This window comes from Nannospalax galili, unplaced genomic scaffold (genome assembly GCF_000622305.1).
Source record: "Nannospalax galili isolate Female #2095 unplaced genomic scaffold, S.galili_v1.0 scaffold576, whole genome shotgun sequence".
NCBI lineage: Eukaryota > Metazoa > Chordata > Mammalia > Rodentia > Spalacidae > Nannospalax > Nannospalax galili.
In genome coordinates this window covers 2,939,560-2,961,860 of record NW_008339223.1, presented here as the reverse complement: position 1 = coordinate 2,961,860, position 22,301 = coordinate 2,939,560, and the positions used below count along the sequence as shown (strand labels likewise).

The 22,301-nt window shown below is 38.8% G+C and overlaps 1 protein-coding gene across 4 annotated transcripts in view; it reads right to left on the bottom strand.

Annotated features, from left to right (window-relative positions):
* Window positions 1-22,301, bottom strand: part of Plek (pleckstrin) — a 141,568-nt gene that overhangs the window by 26,827 nt on the left and 92,440 nt on the right. For all 4 annotated transcript variants that reach the window (XM_029563931.1, XM_029563932.1, XM_008833832.3 and 1 more), the window contains 3 exons: window positions 4,450-4,605; window positions 4,075-4,256; window positions 1,532-1,623 (listed from right to left, as the gene is read on the bottom strand). In XM_029563931.1, the coding sequence (XP_029419791.1) occupies window positions 1,532-1,623; window positions 4,075-4,256; window positions 4,450-4,605 (430 nt within the window). The remainder of the gene's footprint in view (window positions 1-1,531; window positions 1,624-4,074; window positions 4,257-4,449; window positions 4,606-22,301) is intronic.

The following is a 22,301-nucleotide window of genomic DNA, read 5'->3' as shown; positions in this document are numbered from 1 at the left end:
GCTTGAAAAAGCAACACATAAAAGAAATCATTTTTACTAACTCATATATTTATTCCCTTAAGGAACACTTATTGAGCATCTATTAGATTCTAAATGAGTAGTGGGCAGATTCATTCAAAGAATCTAAAGAGACTGAAAAGTAAGCATTGAAATTGTAGAATTCTGCTATTAGTCGATACTGTGATACAATGACTGAGTCAGATAATGTCAAAAGGGAAAGAGTAAAGGCGGAGCTGCCATGCACAGTCATAAAAAAAAGATTTATAGAGGAAATAACTGGGCTGAGACTTAAAAATTGAAGAGCAAAGTTTGCAAATATTTGGGATAGGAGAAAGCATCCAGCATAGGAAAGGAGGCAGCAGTATACGCAGTCACACAGGCATGCACAAGCTCTGTGAGAATGCAGGTAGAGTTGATGAAAAGAAGGCAAAAGGAATCAGGAAGAGGAGGAAATTGTAGGGCAATGGGCAGGGTCTGATGACACATCAAGAAATCTGTCAATGAAGAGACACTACACGTTTTTAAGCAGAAAATAACATAATGAGATGTGTGTTCTCAGTTAAAACTTAATTACATTACTTGTGTTCATTACCATACCTAATGAACCGTCAGTGGCCATTTTATTAAGCTTTTACCTCAAGACAAGATAGCAAAAAGGATGAAATTAATCAATCAGTTGGCGTATTAGCAAGATACAATGAAGCTTTGCATTCATAACAGTAGGTTCTTTACAAAGCCAGCCAATGACAACCAAGATAGCAGCTTGTCCTGGGTTGCCCAAGCCAGAGTAGCAGGTGTGTTCCACCCGAGGCAGAAGCAAGAATGTCAGACAATGAGCCTTCCATGAATTCTACACATGAAAAATCTTACAACTTTTTTTTCTCTACAAAGATAAGCTAAGTAAGTGATACAGTGTTTCTACCTTTAATCCTCACGGCAATCCTGCAAAAGAGGTATTAATTACCAATTCCATTTGAAAACTGAGAAAATTAAAACTCAGAGAGTTTAAGTGACCTTCAGCCTCAGCTGCATCTGTTCTGGGCCTTCATTTTAAATGTTTTCACTCTTGAGTCAATGTTTATTTGACTAGGTATGCTGAAGCCTGAAAGAACCTCAGTCCAGTCTCTCTCACCTGACCCTTTATCACATGTCAGCACTACCTGCATCCTATTCTCAGCCTCAGTCTTCATCTCCCAGCTGAGGTCACCCTGACTCCCATGAAAGTTCCACCCATGGAGAGTTTTCAAACCTACTGTGAGCTTCCATGGGAAGAACTCAAGAAGAGTTTATGAAAAATACTCTGGGACTCAGGAACACATTTAACAGAAAATAAGTCTGGGCTAGATCTTACACCTAAATCTCCATAGGAAACCGTCTTGTTCCTTTAACCTTGGGTTCTCTCATAGTGAACTCAGTCTGCTCCATGATCCTGTGCATCCACTGCGCTCCATTCTCTCACGTCACACAAAGAGCAGAAAGAGCTCTACATTCCCTCCCAGTTGCTCCACTTTAGAATTACAAGACCTTTTACCTGTGAAGCAGTGATTAAAAATCTTCTTGTCCTTCTCCAGATTCAGTTCCTTTATTCCTTTTTCAGGGTCTTTCATAGACAAATACAGAGCACTGTTCAGAGATAAAAACAGAGGTGACAAGGAGGATTTCAGAATGGTGACTTGTCTCCAGGAGTTTCCATCTTGAACGGAGTGTCATGAGCACAAGCTTCCCCATTCCTTGGAGTAGCCACTGAGCCTAATCTCTCTGCCAGAAGAGTAGTTAAAGCATAGCATTCCAACATACATAATCATGTGCTCTGCAAACTCTTTGTTCATTTAATTCCTAGTGCTTAACATAGAAAGTTGCCCTCAGTTAAGTGCCAAAGATTAAGAGTTCCTATGGCAAATTTTCTAGGAAAGAATACAGACCTTTAAAGTCCCTGCTATAATTTGGACCTGGCAGGTCCCACATAGACCCGTACTTTAATGTCTTGGTTCCCAGTTTGGTGCTATTCAGAGGTGACAGAACTGTCAAGAAATGTGGCCCAGGGTTGTGGGAATAATTCAGTCAGTAAAGTACTTGACATGAAAGACTGAGGACCGGAATTTGGTTCCCCTGCATCCAAAAAGCAACATAGCAGCTTGTAATCTCAGCACTGGGGAGGCAGAGGCAGGAAGATCCCTGGGGCCAGCTGTCCAGCTAATTTAACTGAATCAGTGTGCTTCAGATTCAGTAAGAGACCCTGTTGAAAAAATAAGGTGGAGACCAATTGAGGAAGGTAACTAAAATGAACCTCTGACTTCCATATTCACATGCATACATGCACACACATGCACCCCCACACAGGTGTACTCATATACACATGGAGAAAAAGAGGAGAGAGAGAGAGAGAGAGAGAGAGAGAGGAGAGAAAATTAGAATACCACAGCTTAGTAGCATGTACCTTTACTTACTTAGCCATTTTCTTGGCCCAAAGCATCTTTCTCTAGCTCTAAGAAGGAGGGAAGAAGGGAGGGAGGGAAGGAGGGAGGGAGAGAGAGAGAGAGAGAGAGAGAGAGAGAGAGAGAGAGAGAGAAATGGATCCTAATGGAAGTTTTTAAGTCACTGGGAGACATACCCTTGGGGAGATAATGGGATGCCAAACTTTCTTTCATATCCAAACCACGGAGTGAACAGATCTGTTATGTTATGCATACCTGCTATGGTGTGCTACCTTACCACAACCACTGGGAGCCTTAAAGCAATGAATCACACTAAGCATGGTCTGAAACCTCCAAAACATGAGCCAAAATAATCTTCCCTTTTTCTAAGTTGATTATTTTAGGCATTGTTGAAGCAGTAGAAAGATAACAAACATAGTCTCCCAATTCTTAGGAGGTTGTCAGGAGAACATTTGTTGCAGACATTTGCCTCCAACAAAGTGAGAAGTTTTTCTAAGCTTAACTCTTCTTCTGAAAGTGATGAGATAAGGCAAAATAGTGAGTTTTCACTTTTTACCCCTGGAGAAATAAACCAAAATTAGCTGCATAAGATAGTTTCTAAATCACAAAACAAAAGCCCAGTTTTCATCCATCCTGTGGGTGCATGTAGTTTGAGCATCATTCTCATTTACTTTTGACAGCCCTGACCAGGATATGTGGTCACATGATGTCTGGAGCCAACATTAGATATCTCCTCTTGAGTCCTTACCAACAAACTGCTAAAGTGAGAAAGGCTGCTGAGCCTCATGGAGATTTACACTCAGCCTTTACCCCTGTGACAGGTCAAGCTTCATGTTGATTGTACAGAAAGTATGCTTCTTGTCCCCTCTCAGAGACTCCTTTTAACCCCTCCTCATGTAAACAAAATGCTTGCCAGGCAAAAGTAGCCAGCGTGCCAGCGTTCTTTCCAGTGTCTCTCGTTTCAAGCTATGCTTAACACAAAAAGCAAAACTTCCAAAAAGAAAGAGGTTCCTGGAGAAAGGAACAAAATCAGAGAAGAGCTCCATTCCCAGCCCATATCAGGGGTGAGATTTTTCAGTAGGTTCCCTGACAGTCTTCATGTTACAGCTGTCACCTGCAGTTCCCAAGCTATTAATAGCCTACATCAGAAGCTAGTAATCAAGTCAGCTTCCATCTGCAGTAAGTGCTCATCCTGACTAGCCCTTCTTGACTGAGTGGAAGCGTGAATTTGAACTTGGAAGTTTGTCTGCTTAGATACATAGTAAAGATTCTGCAGCTTTCAAGACTAACCGCTCTCTCAATCTCCCTCTCCCTCTCTTCTTTCTTTCTCTTTTATCCTCTCTCTCTTCTCTTGCCCTTCTCCCTTCTTTTTCTCTCCTTTCCCTAATTTCTTTCCTCTTTTTTGATCTCTCTCTCCTCTTTCTTCTCTCTTCTTTCTTTCCTCTCTTCTCTCCTCTCCATACTCTACAAGCCTTTCTCCTCAGCTCCGAGGCCTTAACACTGCAATCACTTCTTCAGGGTCAAGTAAGCATCATATTCTATCAAGAGCCAGTGTCAGCTCAGCAGAGTGGATGCAGACATAAGAGATGGGAGAAGAAGGGAAAACTAAAAGGTGGGGAGAGCAAACACAGATATTCACCCTAAGTCAATGGTCTCTGGCAGACGAATGGACCTCCTTGTAGATTTCCTTGCAAACTTCTGGCCTCCCTCAATGCATTTAATGGCCTTCTTGATGTCCCGAACCCAAGCATCTCTCTCCTCCAGGAAGGCTGCCTGGAAGAAGTGCTCCTGCTGTTTGGTTGTAGTGATCTTCAACACAAACTGTAAATCAAAATATATTCCATTAGAAATGACCCCTTTTAAGGTCTGAGGCCCATCATGAAACAGAGAAGTTGATTCAAACCTATTCTGGCAAAGAAGAGGCTACTTGTGGAGGAAGCACTGCTCACATGCAGACAGACTTCAAGTTCAGTAGGTGACACAAAGGTCATTGCAGTTAGTGATGTCAACTCACCATTCTTTTGCCAAAGTCCTGATAGGGGCTAGTCAGAGTGCTTCCTTTCAGGGGGATCATTCCTTTGGGGCTATTGTCGCTTTTCTTCTTATAAAACTCAATTCCATCTTCTAACAGTACAACCCACATGGGTTTCCAGGTGTTAAACATGCTTCCCTATAATGACAACAAGCAACTGAGAGCCTGAGATGGTTAGGGCATGAGAAATATCAATAAGGTTTTATATTTTATAAATTTAAATTTTTATTTATTTACAGGAAATGGTGCACAAGAATTTTAGGTGTTTTGATCTGATAGTGTGAGATAATCCTAGCTTTTTTAAGGATTTAAGTAAGCAGGCCAAAGGCATCAGACCCTGAGGTTTTGAGTGTTTGGTTCCCATAGCAACGGATTAGGTGGAAAGCAAAAGAAGAGTTAGAGACCTCAGCTGGTGGGTAGGGGAACAAAGAGGAAGCTTTTTGCCCTGAGGGGACAGAGGTAGAGTCAGAGAGAGAGAGAGAGAGAGAGAGAGAGAGAGAGAGGGAGAACATGTATAAGAGCCACAGCATGCATGTGGTAGTTGACTTGGCAGCAAGTGCCTTTACCTGCTGAGCCACCTCACCAGCTCTACTTTTAAAATTTTATCTAAAGGGAAAAAAAAAATGGAAAGTGACAATCATAAGTGTTTTGTTGGAAAGATTTTTATTTAAGAAAAATTTCAATGTAGTGGGAGTGTTCATCAAAATTCAAACTGTAGAAATATATTTTTCCAGTGCTTTTCAAAATATGAACTAAGCTTCAATCTAATTCACTGAAGGTGGTAGTCAATCACAGCCTATCTTAACCAAAATCATTTTACAAGATTGCTGAATCTCAGCTACTGTTCAAACCTGGATCATTTACCCCCTCAGCTTCCGCTCCCAACACTAAAATGTGGATAATGATGACTAAGTCAAAGGTTCCTTACACATAAGGATTGAAATAATGTGGACAAGATTTTCAAGTTCAAATGTGGTCTGTAAGAGGTTATCTTGAAAAATGGCCAGGTCTAAACATCTTCAGTGCTCTTCAGTTTCCAGCATGATTCCAGCTGATTTTTCACTCTTTCTCAAATTCCTAGAAAATGCTAATGAACTGGTATCCAACCATCAAATTAATGATATGTATACATATGCATAAAACATATATGCTTAAATGTATACAGTGATACATGCATTATACACACAGTAATTATAAAAGTATGTATACATATGTATTTTATATACATTTTGTACAAAAAGTCAATAAAACATTCCCTCTTTTGGTTGTGAGCCTGAGCCTTTAATGGCTGCATCTTCTCTCAGCCCAAACATTCTTTTTATGTATTTTGTTGTGTGTGTATGTTTGTGTGTATGTACTGCCACACACATGCCACGATGTGCATGTAGAGGTCAAAGGACAGCTAAGTGGGGTTGGTTCTCTCTTCCACCTTGTTTTGAGGCAGGTTATTGTGATTTTGTGACTGCACTGTGTTAATGGTCTTCTAGCTGGTTCTGGTATCTCCAGCTCCCATCTGACCTCTGTGTGAGTGCTGGGGCTGAGATTAGACACCAGCTATGACATCCAGCTTTTCTGTGAGGTTCTGGGGATGAAACTCAGGTCATCAAGTTCCACAGCAAATACTTTCTTACACTGAACCATCTTACTGTTCCATTATTATTTCAACTACAAATTGCCACCAAAATGTTTTAGAAGAGCAAAAATAGAACCTCAGAATGAAATTCCTCAAACTTCAATAAATAATCTATGGGATGAATTATTGCAATTTAAAATCACATTAGTGCTAGGTGTGGTGGCACACAGCTAAATCCCATAACTTGGAAGATGGGAACAGAAAAATCAGGAGTTCAAAATCACTCTTAGCAAGTTTGAGGCTAGCCTCAGCTACAATAAACCCTATCTTAACTCCTTTCCTGTCCCTGCCCAAATAACACACTATTTTATAGTAGAAAAGATATATGAAAGATAAATGAAAAAGATAGAAACACACAAGTGATGGGCTATGTAAGGGTAGAAACAAATATGTAATGATATTTTCTGATATTATTTTAGACATATGGAACAGTAAATAAACAGCACAGTTTTCCCTGGTAAAAAAAAATGTGCTATCTTTGTCTGAGCTATCTAGTCATGAAGACAGCCATCATAGAGGAAAAGGCCTGTCCTTTTGCTGGAGAATTTTTTTGTAAATTTTTTATTGAATTTTTGCATATTTCATGCACAACATCTTAATCATTTTTATACTCCCTTTCCCATTGGCACTATCCCACTCCTGCACTGGAATCAATGCATTCTGTCATTTGTGTTAAGGCCTACTGAGCCAAGTTAGTGTCCCCAGATGTCCCTCAATGGAAGTTCATCCTATGTAAAGTCCCTCCCTTTAAGAAGATCAGCTTGTCCTCACCTAGCAGTAATCAGCTACCAAAAGTTCTTCAGCTAAGATTGGGGCCTGCTGCCCATTTCCACAGTTCTGTGCTGGGTTTTTCTTCTTGAATTTGAATGGTTCTTGTGCATGCTGACATCATTGCTGTAGATTTACATGAGTGAAGTCCCAGGAGCCTGTAAGGACTCTATTTCCATATGGTCCTGCACCTCCTCCCTGGCTCTTACAACTTTTCTGCCCCCTTTTCTGCATGGACCCTTGAGCCCTATGTGGGTAGAGTTTAATATTAGAGTCTTGCCCAAGGACCCACACTCTGCAAACTCTTATTCTCTACACTTTGGCCATTTGTGTCCTTTTGTGTTCATGGCCCTCTGTTACATGAAGGAGCATCATTCATGAGAGTTGAGAGATGCATTAGTGTTCTCTCTACCCCTTGTTCCACTATGTTCTATGAGCCTTAGGTGTAGAGGTTGCATTGTAGATGTGTCACTTAGACTTGGGCATTTCATAGACCATCTCTGTGAGACTCTGTAATAATCTCCATCTGTTGCAAAAGAAGCTTCTTTAATGAGTGGTGACTGGGATACTTGTCTAAGTATTCTAAATAAGGAGCCATATTTTGCACATAGTAAAAAATTACATTTGTCTTGGGGTTTTCTTGGATCTATGATCTCTCCAGTCATGTGTATTTAGCTATGTTTACAGTACCACACATGAATTTCCTCCCATTGAGTGAGCTTTAAGTCCAATTATGTAGCTGTTGATTACCCCCAAGATAAAAATGCCACTTCTACCTCCAATACAGTTTGCTATGCCAGTCATTGTTGTGGTTGTTAGGCCTTAAAGCTGGGGTTGGACCATTGATTGATGTTCTCCCTTAGCAGCTCGCCAAAGCTATAAGAGCTAACCTTCAGGGGAGGCAGCTTCCGGGAGAGTTCCAGCTCCACTGCTCCAAATCCTGTATCCAAAGTATGCCCTGTCTTCAGCAATAGGGTCTTACCTTCAAGTTCTGGGAGGCAATCTAGGGCTGTGACAATCATCTGTGTAATTTTGGGAGTCTCTTAGACTACACTGGCCATCAGCTCAGAGGGAGGTTTCTCCTGTTTGGTACTGTCTATTGTTATATACCTTCAGCTATACACACTGACTCCTGTATAGTCATCCCATAAGGTTACCATGGGCTAGTACCAAGGGAATATAGAGTACAGACCTTTAGCCTCCTTCATGTAGATTCCATGTTGACTCTCTATTGTTTACTTCTACTCCTAACACTTCCCATTATGTTCACTCAGCTCAAGGACAGCAAATAGATTTTTATCTCAAGTGCAAACTCAAGCTGAGCATCAGTAGGTGGCTGAGTCTGGACAAACTGGGAAAATGTGGTGGTTCAATGCTGTTTCTACCACAGGCATTCAGGCCACAAATAGTGCTATGCTTGATGCTGCTGCTTCCATACCTTTATCAGTCCCTTGTTAATGGAATATGCCAAGAAGAACTACAGACAACAGCCTTGTGTGTTCGTATTACTAAATTATATGAAAATCACTTATAAACAAACAGCTCGTAATGTAAATTGCAATCTCTATCTCAATGTAGCCCTTAGGAAAAGCATTACTTAAAAAGTTTTCAGTTTGTATCAATGACAACTGCTCCTTTCATAATAAATTAGTCACTGAAAGAACCTGATGTTACACAAAATGCTACTGCTCAAGATACCACACACATTGCTCACATGACATGGAGAAATCAAGTTGGTACTGACTGGGAAGCTTCCTCTCTCCTGGCTAACTTTCACAATACTGGAAAGTGGTATGTAGGTTACTAGGGGATAAAAGTCATCAACAGCCTTAGCTAGCTGTGAACCCTGTTAACTAAATAATGACCATGTGGCAAAATATGCTCACAGAAGTGATAGCAGCATGAATGCTATGGGGTAACCAAACACCTTCTGACTGGATTTCAGGCTCACTCCACCGGAGGAAATACATGCCTCATGCTGAAAATCTGGCCAAGAATTCATGGTTGAGGAGTTCACAGGCCCCAGAGATGAACTTACTGATATTATTCTGCTAAATGGACAGAGAATAAAACTGCCATCTAAATTGTATCTCTATAACCACAGATTAGTTCAGTTCTCAGATCTTATAGGTGACATTCTTTTGTGGTTAGTGCAGAAACATACAACTGGTCAGAGTGCAAAGAATAAATGTCATTAGAGGGCTCAACTACAAGTGGAACATCCATATCACACCCCCTTTCCAAAGCTTAGGGACCATCATAGAAGAGGGGTGGAAAAATTATAAGAGCCAGACATCAGGAAGGACCAGAGCAAAACTGTATGTTATGGACATGACAGGACCACTGCACTCATGAACTCACAGAAGCTGTGGTTGCCTATACAGGATTAAGTCAGTCAACATTACAGCATGGAGTGGGGAGATGTTCATGAACCCCCACCCCTAAATGAGGAGCTATGAACTGTTGATGATGTCTAGGGGAGTGTGCTAGATAGCTTTAGTGTCAATTTGACACACCTGGGTTGAGAGAGCCTCAATTGGGGGATTGCCTCTATTGGACTGGCCTGTGGCCATGTCTGAGGGGCATCTTCTTGATGAGTGATGTGGGAGGGCCCAGCCCACTGTGGGTGGTGCCACCCATGGACAGGTTGGCCTGTGTTGCATAAGAAAGCAGGCTGAGAGGGGCCAGGGGAGCAGGCCAGTAAGCAGCGTTCCTCCATGGCCTGTGCTCCAGCTCCTGCCTCCAAGTTCCTGCCCTGAGTTCCTACCTTGGGCTCCTGGATAAACTGTGACCCAGAATATGTAAGCTAAATAAACCCTTTCCTCCCCAAGTTGGTAGTGGTCAAAGTGTTTTGTCGGAGCAATGAAGAAACAAACTAGGACAGGGAGGGAGAGACAGTTTTCTTTAAGGATATGGTTTCTGGTAGATCAATCATGCTTCAACGGATGGCACTCCACCCAGAGTATATGGGCAGCACAAATTGGAGTTAATGGGTTAATTTTTAAAAAAGATGGTCACACACAACCAAGAGTCTATGGGTAGCACAAATTGGACTGGGTGGGTTTTTAAAAATGAGAATACAGAGTTGGGTGGGTAGGAAAGAAGAATAATCTGGGAGGAGTTGGGGGTGACTATGGTTAAAATAAATTGCGTGAAATTCTCAATGAATTAATTAAAATGTTTAAAGTTTACAAGGAAAGAAAAGAGAACAGAAAGTTGTGGGGCAGATAGGAGGTTGGAGTGGTTCTCAGAGAAGTACTGGGAGGATTAGGATTGAATATGATCAACATACATTGTATGAAATTCTCAAAGAATTAAAGCATTTTTAGGAAATTAGCTACCATGGAACAACAATGAGCTGCATATATCCTTATCTTGGCTGGCTTCGTCTTCTTACAGACAGTCCTCAAGATGTCAGACTTGACTCATAACCTTGAGAAGGATTGCTTTGAGGAGAAATTCCATGAAGAAAGTGTGATTTTGACACTGGTCCTAGATGTAGAGGAGCCTATCACAAAACATCTAATGGAATCAAATGTTTCTCCAATGTGAAGTGTCAAACCTAAGAATCCTGGGGAAAACAATAACTCCACCAACTCCTGAGTAAATCAAACCCTCTTGAAAACCCAGTCATAAGGAGTCAGTCTTTCCCTTGCTGGCTGTCTTGTTTCTTATTAAAAATGTGCTCCAGAACACTGCAGGACTGGAGTCAACAATTTTATTTGAATACTGATGACAAGGAAATAGAGGTGTAGTTTTGAGACTCCTGGGACATGCATATCCTCAAAAAGAATATGATGTTCCTAACACAGCACTTGAAGCCAACGCCCCAAAAAATGCAAGGGAGTATGCAAGGAATCAATGCCCCAAGAAAGCTGTAATGAGGGAGGAGAGAGAGAGAGAGAGAGAGAGAGAGTATATATATATATTAATATAAGTGAAGTTCTAACTGAAGTTCAAGGTTCCTTGTTTGGAGACGAATGTCTTCAAGACGATCTAGCCCAGAACTATGAACTGCTGTCCTCTTCCCATTTCCAAGGAGGCCCTTTTCATCAAGCCTTTGATGTCAGGTGGGTGTGGTCCATGCAGAACGCTCTTCACAAATGCAACAGGTTGGGTTTGCCTGCAGTTTCACAAGGTTCAGACCTAGGTGCTGGCCACTCCCAAGAGAATGATTTCTCTCGTCCCATTACCAGTCTGAGTTTTCACATCCCCAGGAATAAAGGATAATATTCTATGCCCTGAATATGTTCAAAGTAATAAGATCATGAAAAAAATTAACTGCCACAGGAGGAGAAACATCACAGACCACAATATGCTACCCCTAAATATACCATCTTAGACAATGTTGAGGTATTATTCTTATCTGAAGGTAACTGAGAAACAAATAAAAGGGTTTCTGAGTTGCCTGTAATGGTTAAAAAAACAGTACATAAATCTCCAGAAGTCCCCTTCCTATCTCTAGGGGCACAATGGTGAAGCATCCACAGACCAATCAGCACTCAGCTGCTAACTGCCATATTGAGGCTTAACCATCTTTGTCTCTCCTGATGCCTGGAGTTTCACTTGTTAAATACTATGCTACATGCAAAAATGATTTTGTTTTAATGGGTTTGTTTTATTATGTCTTTTTACATAAACTTTTTTTTAGCAGTTTGAGTTTTAGAACAGTTGAGTAGAAAGTAGAGTTCCCATATACTGTCCCTTCCTGGAGTTTCCTCTACTAAAATCTTATTGTGGTACTAACAAAATTTAACTACTATGACTAGACTAAGAAAGTCCCTTTCTGGTTTCTATATTAGGAGAGCTTAGAAAGGAAAACAATAAGGTTCTTTGCCTGTATTCTTTGACTCAGGATGACACCCTGTCATGACTACCCTAAATAGAACTCAACCACTTCCAAGAGGATCCTGCTGCTTATCATAAAATACAAAGGGCCTCTATATAAAGGCACAGTTCTCAGTAAAAAGCTATTTATGCAAACAGGATACATGATTGTGGGACTATCGTTTTTGCTTGTCGAAGCATTTCCTTTATTCTAGGTCCTAAAATAATTTTTTTCAGCTAAAATACACAATCTTTTTCCACCCAGAGAGAATAACTAATCTAAACTAGCAATGCATTGCTACTCTTTTCAAAAATTACACACTAAAACAATACATGGAATAATTATAAATTCTTTCCTGTTTTAAAACTTCATTTTTCAATGTAAAATCCATATCCAGAATATAAATACCTCTTGTAAACCAGTAAAAAAACTAAACATGGGCCTGGAGAGATGGCTCAGCGGTTAAGAACACTGATTTCTCTTGCAGAGGACACAGGTTCAATTCCCAGCACCCACATGGCAGCTAGCAACTATCTATAACTCCAGTTCCAGGGTATCTGCTGCCCTCTTTGACCTCTGTGGGCTTTGCGCAACATGGGTGCATTTACATTCATGCATGTAATACACTCCTATACATAAAATAAAAATAAATTTTTTTTAAATTAAGCACAACCCAATTTTAAAATGGATAACTAGTATTAAAGAGGTATGTTAAGAAAACATCTGAAATCTCATGAAAGAATGTTCAACATCATTGGTTATCAGGCAACTAGAGATTCAAACCACAATGAGATACTGCTATGCATGTACTGGAGTACCTAATTTTTCAAACTGATAAATGCAATACAATGCAGTATGTAAACTTTTTTACAAATATAGTAAATTCAGACAATAGAGTATAACTTATTTAAAAAACTGAACCACTATAGATAAACTTGGTTGATGTTATATTGTTGGAAAAACATAAAGAATATACCTAAGATCATCATTCTACTTACATGAAGTTCACAAACAGGCATATTGATAGGAGAGGAACATAAAATTAACAGAGCGAAGTGTATAAACATTCAGCAGACTGGGAAAAACTCATCTGAGAGGTGATTATCAGCCAGGAAATACCAATAACTCAAATATTAAAAACCAAGTAATCAATAAACAAGCAAATGCACTGAAGAGACACTTCTCCAAAAAAGTACAAATGATCAATAAATACATGAAAAATTCCACATCTGTAGCCCTCAGGAAAATACAAATCCAAACTTACTGAGATTCCTTCTCACCCCAGACAGAATGACTATCATCAAGAAAACAAAACAAAAAAAATCAACAAATTTCAAAGATTCCAAACAAAATGAACCCTAATGTAATTACTTGTCAGAATGTAAATCAGTAAAGCCACTATGGAAATCAATATGCAGGTTCCTTAAAAATGTTTAAATAGAACTACCATGTCATCCAGCTATATCATTCCTGGTTATACACCCAAAGGAATCAAATCAACATAACAGAGACATCTGAACACCCATGTTTATCATGGTACTATTCATAACAGACAAATTATGAAGCAAGAATGCCTAACAGCAGGCAAATAAACACCACATGGGTGTAATACATGCCTAATAGGGTACTATTCAACCATAAAGCATATCATTTGCAGAAAAAAATAAATTTGACTATAAATCATCATGTTCAGCAAAATAAGCCAGATTCATACATACAAGTGCCATATTTTCTCTCATATGCAGAATACATATTTAAAAAGAAACAAGGTGCTGGGCATGGTGGTGTATGTGTTTAATCCTAGCACTCCAGAGGCAGAAGCAAATGGATCTCTGTGAGATCAAGGCCAGCCTGGTCTACAAAACAAGTTCCAGGTCAGTTGGGGCTACAATGAGAAACAGTGTTAATTACTATTAACTTATAATTAAGAGACCTAGATTCTAGTCTTAATTTCACATTAATTTGTACCAGAATAAGTCACCTCTACTTCCAGGTTTACTCTTGGGTGAACAGTAGATGAGGACAGAAAAGGAAATTTATAGGTACTGCCAAGAACAGGTACCATTAGACTAGCAAAATGAAAAACTAGTGGTACAGCAAATGCTTATAGAACAGAGAAGTCACCCTAAATTCTATCATCCTAACCCACTAAACCACTGTCAAGCTTTGAGGAAAGCTTAAGTTTCTGTAAGTAGCCATGTAGCTCTTATTTTATAAAGTACCTGCCACCTCATTATGCATAATGACCTGACCCTGAATTCTAAAGGACAGTTTCCTGAACAGAAACTCACTTTGGACAGCTGGCTATAGAACATTTTTTTATATATTTTCTTTATTGTTTTTATTTTATGTGTATGAGTGTATTGCCTGCATGTATGTGAGTGCACCCGTGTCGTGCAATGCCACTGAGGTCAGAAGAGGGCTTCGGATTCCCCTGGAACTGGAGTTAAAGATGGTTCGCAGCCGCCATGTGGGTGCTGGGAATCGAACCCGGGTCCTCTGTAAGAGCAGTCAGTGCTCTTAACCGCTGAGCTATCTCTCCAGCCCCGCTATAGAACATTTTTTATTTGACAGGATGCAGTACTGACTGATCTCTACCAACTGATTGCAATTACAAGACCAAAAGCCCTGGATGACTGTATCAGGTGTTAATCTTAGATAGACTTGACTGGCTTATCAGACATTATTCTTAGATAGACCTGAGGTTAAATATTAAATCTTAGATTTGAAAATAATTTTAACACTCAGTTAGTTCAACTTCTCCTCCTCTGTGAATAAATCCTTCTTATTTTAATTTTTATTGAATTTTTACCTATATATTTCCCTAAAATTATATCCTAAGTTTTAATATCTGCTAGTATCAAGTTCTATAAGTTTGTTTGTTAATTCTCACAATTATTTAAAAGTTTCCAACCCAGGACTGGAGACATGGCTCAGTGGATAAGAGCACTTGTTGATCATGCAGAGGACCTGAGTTTAGTTCCCACCACCAACATAGTGGCTCACAACTGTCTATAGCTCCAGTTCCAGGAAATCTGATGCCCTCTCTTTGCCTCTGAGGGCACATACACATGCATTTTTTTAAATATCCTTAAAGAAAGGTTGCAAGCCCAAGCAAAACTGGGGAATTTAATACCATTATGTATCTTTTACCTGGATTCATCTATTGATAATAAATGGACATATTTGACTGTTATCTCCATGTGAACACATATAATTTTAGGTTGAGGCATTTGAAAGCAAGTTGCATGTTATCTCACCCCTAAAATATTTCAACATGTGTCTTCTAAAAAACAATGATATTATCACATATACATCACAGCACCATTATTACACCTAAGAAATTTAACACTAACACAATGTTATTATGCAGTGTATATTTTGCACATTTAAATAATTCCAGATGACTCAATACCATTCTATAGAACTGAGAATATATAATGGTATATCTTGATAGAACCCAAGTCTAAACATGAAATTCATCTGTGTGCTTCATACTTCTTATACACATAGCTGAAAAGTAATTTTATATAATATTTTAACAATTTTGTTCATGAAACAAAGTTTCCACAAGAGTTCGGTTTTAAATTGTGAGTCAGATTTAGAGTTCCCAGTGAATAACTGGTCATCCTCATGAGACTGGTAATAATTTATCTCATCGGAGTGTGACATTTCATGACACAAAAAAAATTGTAAAGGATGAGACATATAATCATATCTCTAAATGAATCTCTATATGTTTTTAAAAACTACAACTGAAGACAACGTGAAAATGTACAGATGTTTTTATCATCGTAGTATTAAGGGTAATGGCCTTAATTTTTTAAACTCAGAATAAATAAGAGATATTCAAACACTTTTTTAAAATAGACAAAAACATGAGTAATTGGTTTTCAAAAGAATTTTCTGAGCCCATTCTACTTTAATAGAAATCCAAGAAATGCAAACTGAAATTAAGATAATTTTTATTAGTCTTTTTAAGATTTACAAAATATATTGGTGAAGATTCAGGCATATCAAAAAGATCGCTGGGTCAGTAGTTTGGTGTAAGTCTGTCAAAAAGCACTACATTTGCCGGGCATGGTGGCACACACCTTTAATCCCAGCACCCACATGGCAGCTACAAACCATCCTTAACTCCAGTTCCAAGGTAATCCAACACCCTCTTCTGACCTCTGCAGCATTGCATGACACGGGTGTAGTCACATACATGCAGGCAATACACTCATACACATAAAATAAAAATATTAAGTAAAATATAAACAAAAATAAATAATAAATGAATGAATAAATAAATAAATAATAGTCAGGCTCTAAGGCAAAGAAAGTGATAATCTGTCTCTAAATGGAGCATAATGACTACAGGCCCTGCACTAGATGAATTGCAACCCTGACTCTTGCTAGCAACATGACTTAAGCACATTTTTAAGCCTCAGTTTCTCACATTGGCAAATGAAGATAATGATATCTCTATTTTGGGAGTAGGCCAGGCATGGTGGCTGGCACACACCATTAGTCCTGTTAGTTGGGAGGCCTAGCCAGGTAGATTTCTGTGTGTTCAAGGCCAGCTTGTCAACACAGCAAGCTCTAGGCCAGCCAGGGGTACGTAGTGAGATCCTGCTTCAAACAAACAAATCTTTATCTTAAGGCCATTGAAAGATTAAATAAAGCAGCCCTTGTAAATTTCTAGATGTGAAATCTAGCACTTAGTAACCACTACATAAATACTGCCAATTCTGCTTCATTATTCACAAAAGTCAAGAAAAGGAATCAGCCTAGATGTCCATCAACAGATGATTGGATAAAGAAAATGTGGTACACATAATATGATTTTATGAAGGTATAGAGAAAAATTAAATCATGAAATTTATAAGAAAATAAATGCAAGTAGAAATTTTGTATTAAATGAAATAATCTAGATGCAGGAAGAAAGATCACATTTTCTCTTATTGTGAAACCTAGATTTAAAGTTACGTGTATATGTTACATATATAGAGTATGTGTGTCTATATGTATTTGTAGCTATATGTGTGGATCACGAAGCTAGGAAATGGATCACAAGATGGGAGAATAAATTTTAAGAAAATTGGGAAATGAAGAAGGTAAAGAAATCAGAAGGGGGACTAGCTGAGGGAGGGAATCATCTGGAGGGTGTGAGATGGCATGGAGAACGGTGGAGGAAGGAAGTGAATGAAAACCAGAGTACAGCGATGCACATGTATGAAGATGCCATAACTCTGTATACTGGACTGAAAAATTAATTAAAAAACAAAAATTCCTCATGTAGCATTTGATAGCCCTGAGTCATGGGCTGCTAAGTCACTGCAACAATGCAAACAGTCAAGAAAAATTCCCAGCACAGAACGAACTTTCTGAACACTGAAAAGTGATCGAACAGAGGCATTGCTTTGAAAACATATAGCTCTAGACATAAAATAATGGAGAATCTCAAAATACTCAGGAAATAATTTTAAAGTTCACATCCTATTTACAGTGATTAACCACAAAGGACAATAGGATTTAAAAACTATGTTAAGTGACTTGCATTAAGAGACATATTTTAGTAGAAAAATAATTTAACAAAATATTAAAGTAACTTTAAGAAAAAGAAAAGCACTAGATAGATAACTACCGTTTACACAAAAATACAACTATCACCTCAAAAGGGATAAGAGTTTATTCTAGGGCCAGATATGAGTGATCATGACCTGGGAGCACAGATTCAGGTTACCACAAACTCCATGTTCCAACGTGGTAACGGTTTTATGAAGCTTTTATAGGAACAGAACAAAGACACTTGACCCCTCCCTTTGGTTCTCAGATTCTTGAAGCAATGGACCTCCAGGAATTAGATTTTACCCCAGGAATTTCACATTGGGGGAAAAGAAAACGCCGAAGTCCTGTGATAGACAGAGGACAAACTTGCCTCCCAAGAAGAGATTTTATAGTTCTCACAATTTACCAGGCTACCTTAGAGACAGATTGGAACCAGGACAATGATGAATCAGTCATCGATGGGCAGATCATACCTTGACAGAGACTGCTTAGATATCTACTTTTAGTCTTCTACTTATATTAAAACTTCATGTCAATACCCTACAGACAGACTTGAGGGGAGTTCACTGGACCCCTTTACATTAAGTTCCCCTTCCCCAATGTGCCCACATTGAATAAATCTCTTTTTTTCTGCTTCTCTCAAATAAATACTTCCAATCTGCAAATTCTATGCTCCTCAAGGTCAAAAAGACCTATGAGAGATTCAGGGACCCTAGAAGCTACAAATTAACTGAAACCTGTTCAGAAGAGAATATTAAGGTGTCCCTATCTCTCCCAAAAAAAAATTGCTGAAGAAATTGGATTGTTTTAGGTAAAAGAAAAAAATGAATTGTCTCCAAAGGTGTGAACCAACTTGATTGACTATGGGTTTGGTTGTGTTTTCAAGGGGAAGAAGTATTTTGTGAGGGTTTTGTTTTTCTTTGGTTTAGTTCAATTTTTGTTGGTGGCGGTAGTTGGTTTGGGTTCCAGTTTTAGTTTAGTTTTTGTTGTTTTGGGTTTTTTTTTAAGATAGCACAAGCTGGCCTCAAATTCACAAATGTGCATTGTCAAACTGAACCTTCTACAAAACTGGTCAACTGACCAAAGATTGTGGAGAATTCAGAATGATGCAAGTCCAGAGCCTAATTACAATTTATCTTGGGCCATCTTTAGCCTACTAAAGGAATGGCTGTTCCTTGCCTAGCTCTGTGTCTGACCTAACAACCAGCATCTGACAGATAAAACCTTTTTGGAATATATTAACAAAACCCTAGCTTCCTCCAACAAGAAGAACGAGAATCATCATATAGCATCTGAGGCCTACAGCTGAGATTCTCTTTTGCTGTAACAGTCTTCTTAATGTTTCCGTTGATATATTTGAAAAGGGCCTTGAGTTATGACCTTCCTTTTTTCTGTTACTATAAAAACTTCATGAAACTGTTACCAAGTTGAAACATGGAATTTGGGATAACCTTAATCTGCGTTCCTGGGCCCTCTTATTTTGCTCCAGAATAAACTATTTCTTATTCCCTTTGAGATAAGACTCATGATTTTGCATCAGCATTGCTGAGGATGGCCTTAAAGTCACCCTCCTTTATCTCTCATGTCCCAATTACTGAAATTATAGATGTGTGCCACCATATTTCACTCTGGTTTTTGGTTCATTTTGTTTTGAGACTAAATTTCTGTATACTGCTCAGGCTGGACTTGAATCTGTGGCACTCCTTCTGCATCTTGAGTACTAAGATTATAAGCATGAGCTACATTTGGCTTCTAGATTATTCAGAAGTTCCACTAGGAGAAAGTTTCAGAATACAGTTTTTGTAGAAAACATCATTCAATGTAGAAAATACAACTTGCAAGTTGCTTGACAAGAGAATTATTGAACAATAGTTAATAGATTAGTTTTAAAACTATAGGGCACAAATGAGCTCAGTTATATACTTCACATCCCTTTCTACCTGGATACACATTTGTTTCACAGAGCTGCTGTCCCTATTTCCAGATCACCCTGACAACCCTTGGGCAGCCCCTGTGAGCCGAAAGTAACAACAGCAAATCTTCCTATCTTACTTTGCATGATCACCTGAGAATGACTATCTTATCTGAAATTATCTTCCCCTTTGGAATACTTAAAACGTTGCTACAATATGGAACCCTGACTCCTCTGTTTCTATATGTCTATTTAGGCAAATTTCTTACTTTGAGAAAAGTTGATTCAACAAGTGATGAAACATTTCCTATGCTTCAGGCACAACTTGATAATTGAAAATATAAAATTGAACAAGACCCAGTGGCTGCTCTCAAACAGTTGATAATCTAACAGAAGGGAGCATCACTTCCTGTTCAGTTCATCCAGCTGCACTGACAAAAGCTTCCACTGAGGGTTGAGTATTGAGATCATCAGACTGCTGTGCTCAGAAACTTCCTGGAATGAAGCTTCTTTTTACTTCCCCTTTCTCTCAAACTTCTCATTTTATATGCTGGTGTAAAGCTTCAATAAGGAGGAATTATGATGATTAAAACTATGTAACTAAAGCAGAACTGTGAGTTATTACACTATTATCTATTTTCCCAACCTATGGAGTATGCTATTTAAGTGACGTATTAAATTATTCTTATTCCTACTGCATTTTTAAATCATATTCTTTCCACTGGTAAAACCTCTCAAATGATTATTTTACATGTACATAAACTCTTTGAAAGCAAGGGAACTAGCCTATTCAGTAGTATATTTTCATATGAATAAATTCTATCAAACTGGGAATTTTCTTAACAAAAATACATTAAATGAGCAGTATAGAATGGCAACATGCTTTACACTCTGGTTTCCTGACTTTCAGATTTGTGCTTACATCTCACCTTTGCCTCTTCTAGGCCCTGTGATCTTAACCAAGCTATTTAATTTTTTTCAAACATCAGTACCGACTTCATTTTAAACATTACATAAATAAGATGCATTCAAAGTTTAGCACTGTGCTAGCTTGTGGTAAGAGCTCAAAAATAACCAACATACAGACAGGTAAGAGCCCTACTTTTTAAGCAATACTAATGGGAAGATTCTAGTCTGAGAGCCTCCCAGATCCTACCTATCACAGGAAAGAGTGCTTTGGAAATGAAGGCCATTGCGATTTGGACCCATGAGGGTCACATGGAAAGTGATTAGGCACAATTCTATATGATGCTGGGGTTATATTGTCTGGCTCCATATCAGCTGTACCATCTTTTACCTGGGTGACCTTAGGCAAGGCCTCTGTCTCTCTGTACCTCAATTTCCTCATTTGTAAAGTTATAATTGTTTCCATTCTAGGGTTAGTCTAAGTATGTTCTACAAATGCATTAGTGCATTAAATACTGATGCATGGCGAGTACACATATTAGCTATTACCAGAAATGAATGCAAATTCCTCTGGATTATTTCATTCTGGTTAGAAGACATTATAGCTATGGGAAAGAATTCTTGGACCAAGATTCCAGTCTGATCATTTCTCTCCCACAACCCTGATTTCTCTGCTTTCTCCCAGTTTCACAGGACAGCCAAGTCTCAAGCCACTCTTTGAGTAAGTCCTGCTGTACCTAGTGATTGCTGGTCATTATGGAATCTGCAGCTTGTGACATAAATCTTCAGGAAGGAGAGATATAACAAGAAGGAATCTGTATTATTATTTATTGCATTAATGTTTTCTTTTCTCTTTTTAAAGTGATGGTGATAAGTAAATACAATTCGTATGTATTCAATAATACCCAAAATACTTATTTCTCAAAAAGTAATCTCCTGATCAGAAAGAAAAGCTGAAACTACACTCAATCTTATCCACAATATACCTGTCCAAACCCCACTCTTGCTCTGGTGAGTTCATTTGCTCTCCCTTTTGCTGGCTTGCCTTTCATAAGACTGTATGGGGTTATGAGATGGGGTCTTTGCTATCAGCCAAGCCTGGGTTTGAATCCCAGGTCATCCTCTTACCAGATATTTGATAATGAGCAATTCACTTATCCCCTTTAAGGCTCAAGTTGCTCTTCTGTAATATGGGAACCACATAGAGTAGATAGGATAGAAAGAGGCCACATTTTTATAGCAGCAAACTGCTAACTACTTAGGCTAAAACTGCACCTTCAAAATAATCACAAGTGAGCAGGGCATGGTGGCACTTGCCTGTAGTCCCAGCATTTGGGAGGCAGAGGCAGGCAGATCTCTGTGAGTTCAAGGCCAGCCTGATCTTCATAGTGAGTTCCAGGCCAGCTGGGGCTACAGAGAGGCCCTGTTTCAAAAAGACCAAAAACAATAATAATCATAATCATAATCATAAGTGACAAGACTCAGAGGTAAAGAAGTCTGGGTGCTATTTAGAATTTTAAAAAGTTGAGAAATTTTAAAAAAGAAGTTGAGAAATGGCAGAATCACATACACCCTAACCATTATCTTTATTTAAATATTTTAGCCATGAGGCAAGAGAGGAACTATGAGTTATGAAATGCAGACATGAGCCATCAAGATGGCTCAGTGGGAAAGGCAATTGCCATCAAGCCTGATGACCTCAGTTTGATTTCTAGGATCCGCATGGTAGAAGGGGATAATCTACTGCCACAGGTTGTCCTCTAATCTCCACAGCATGTACACACACACAAGCACACACACACACACACGCACACACACACGCACACACACACACACACACACACACCACAATTGAAAGAAAAAGAGAAAAATAAGGAGCATGTTACAGCTAATACCATTGACCATCAATCCTAAGACTTGACAAAATTCCTGCACCAGAATTTTCTAATAGTACATTTTTCCAACCAAAATACCATATCTCAAAATTGGTTAATAGGACATAGTAGAGAGGTGTGCCTTATTCCTACCCCAGTATCTTGAACTGCATAGAAGAAGAAAAATCATTAATTTCGTTATTGGTTCTTGAATGCTTTTGGGTCAACAGCTATACCCACAGCTCCTAATAGTCTCATGAGAAAAAGACTTTCAGAGTTCCTTCCCCCAGATTAATTTATAACCAGCCCATATCTTCGTAGCATGTAGGAAAGGGCTCACTATGTGTTGGAAGTATA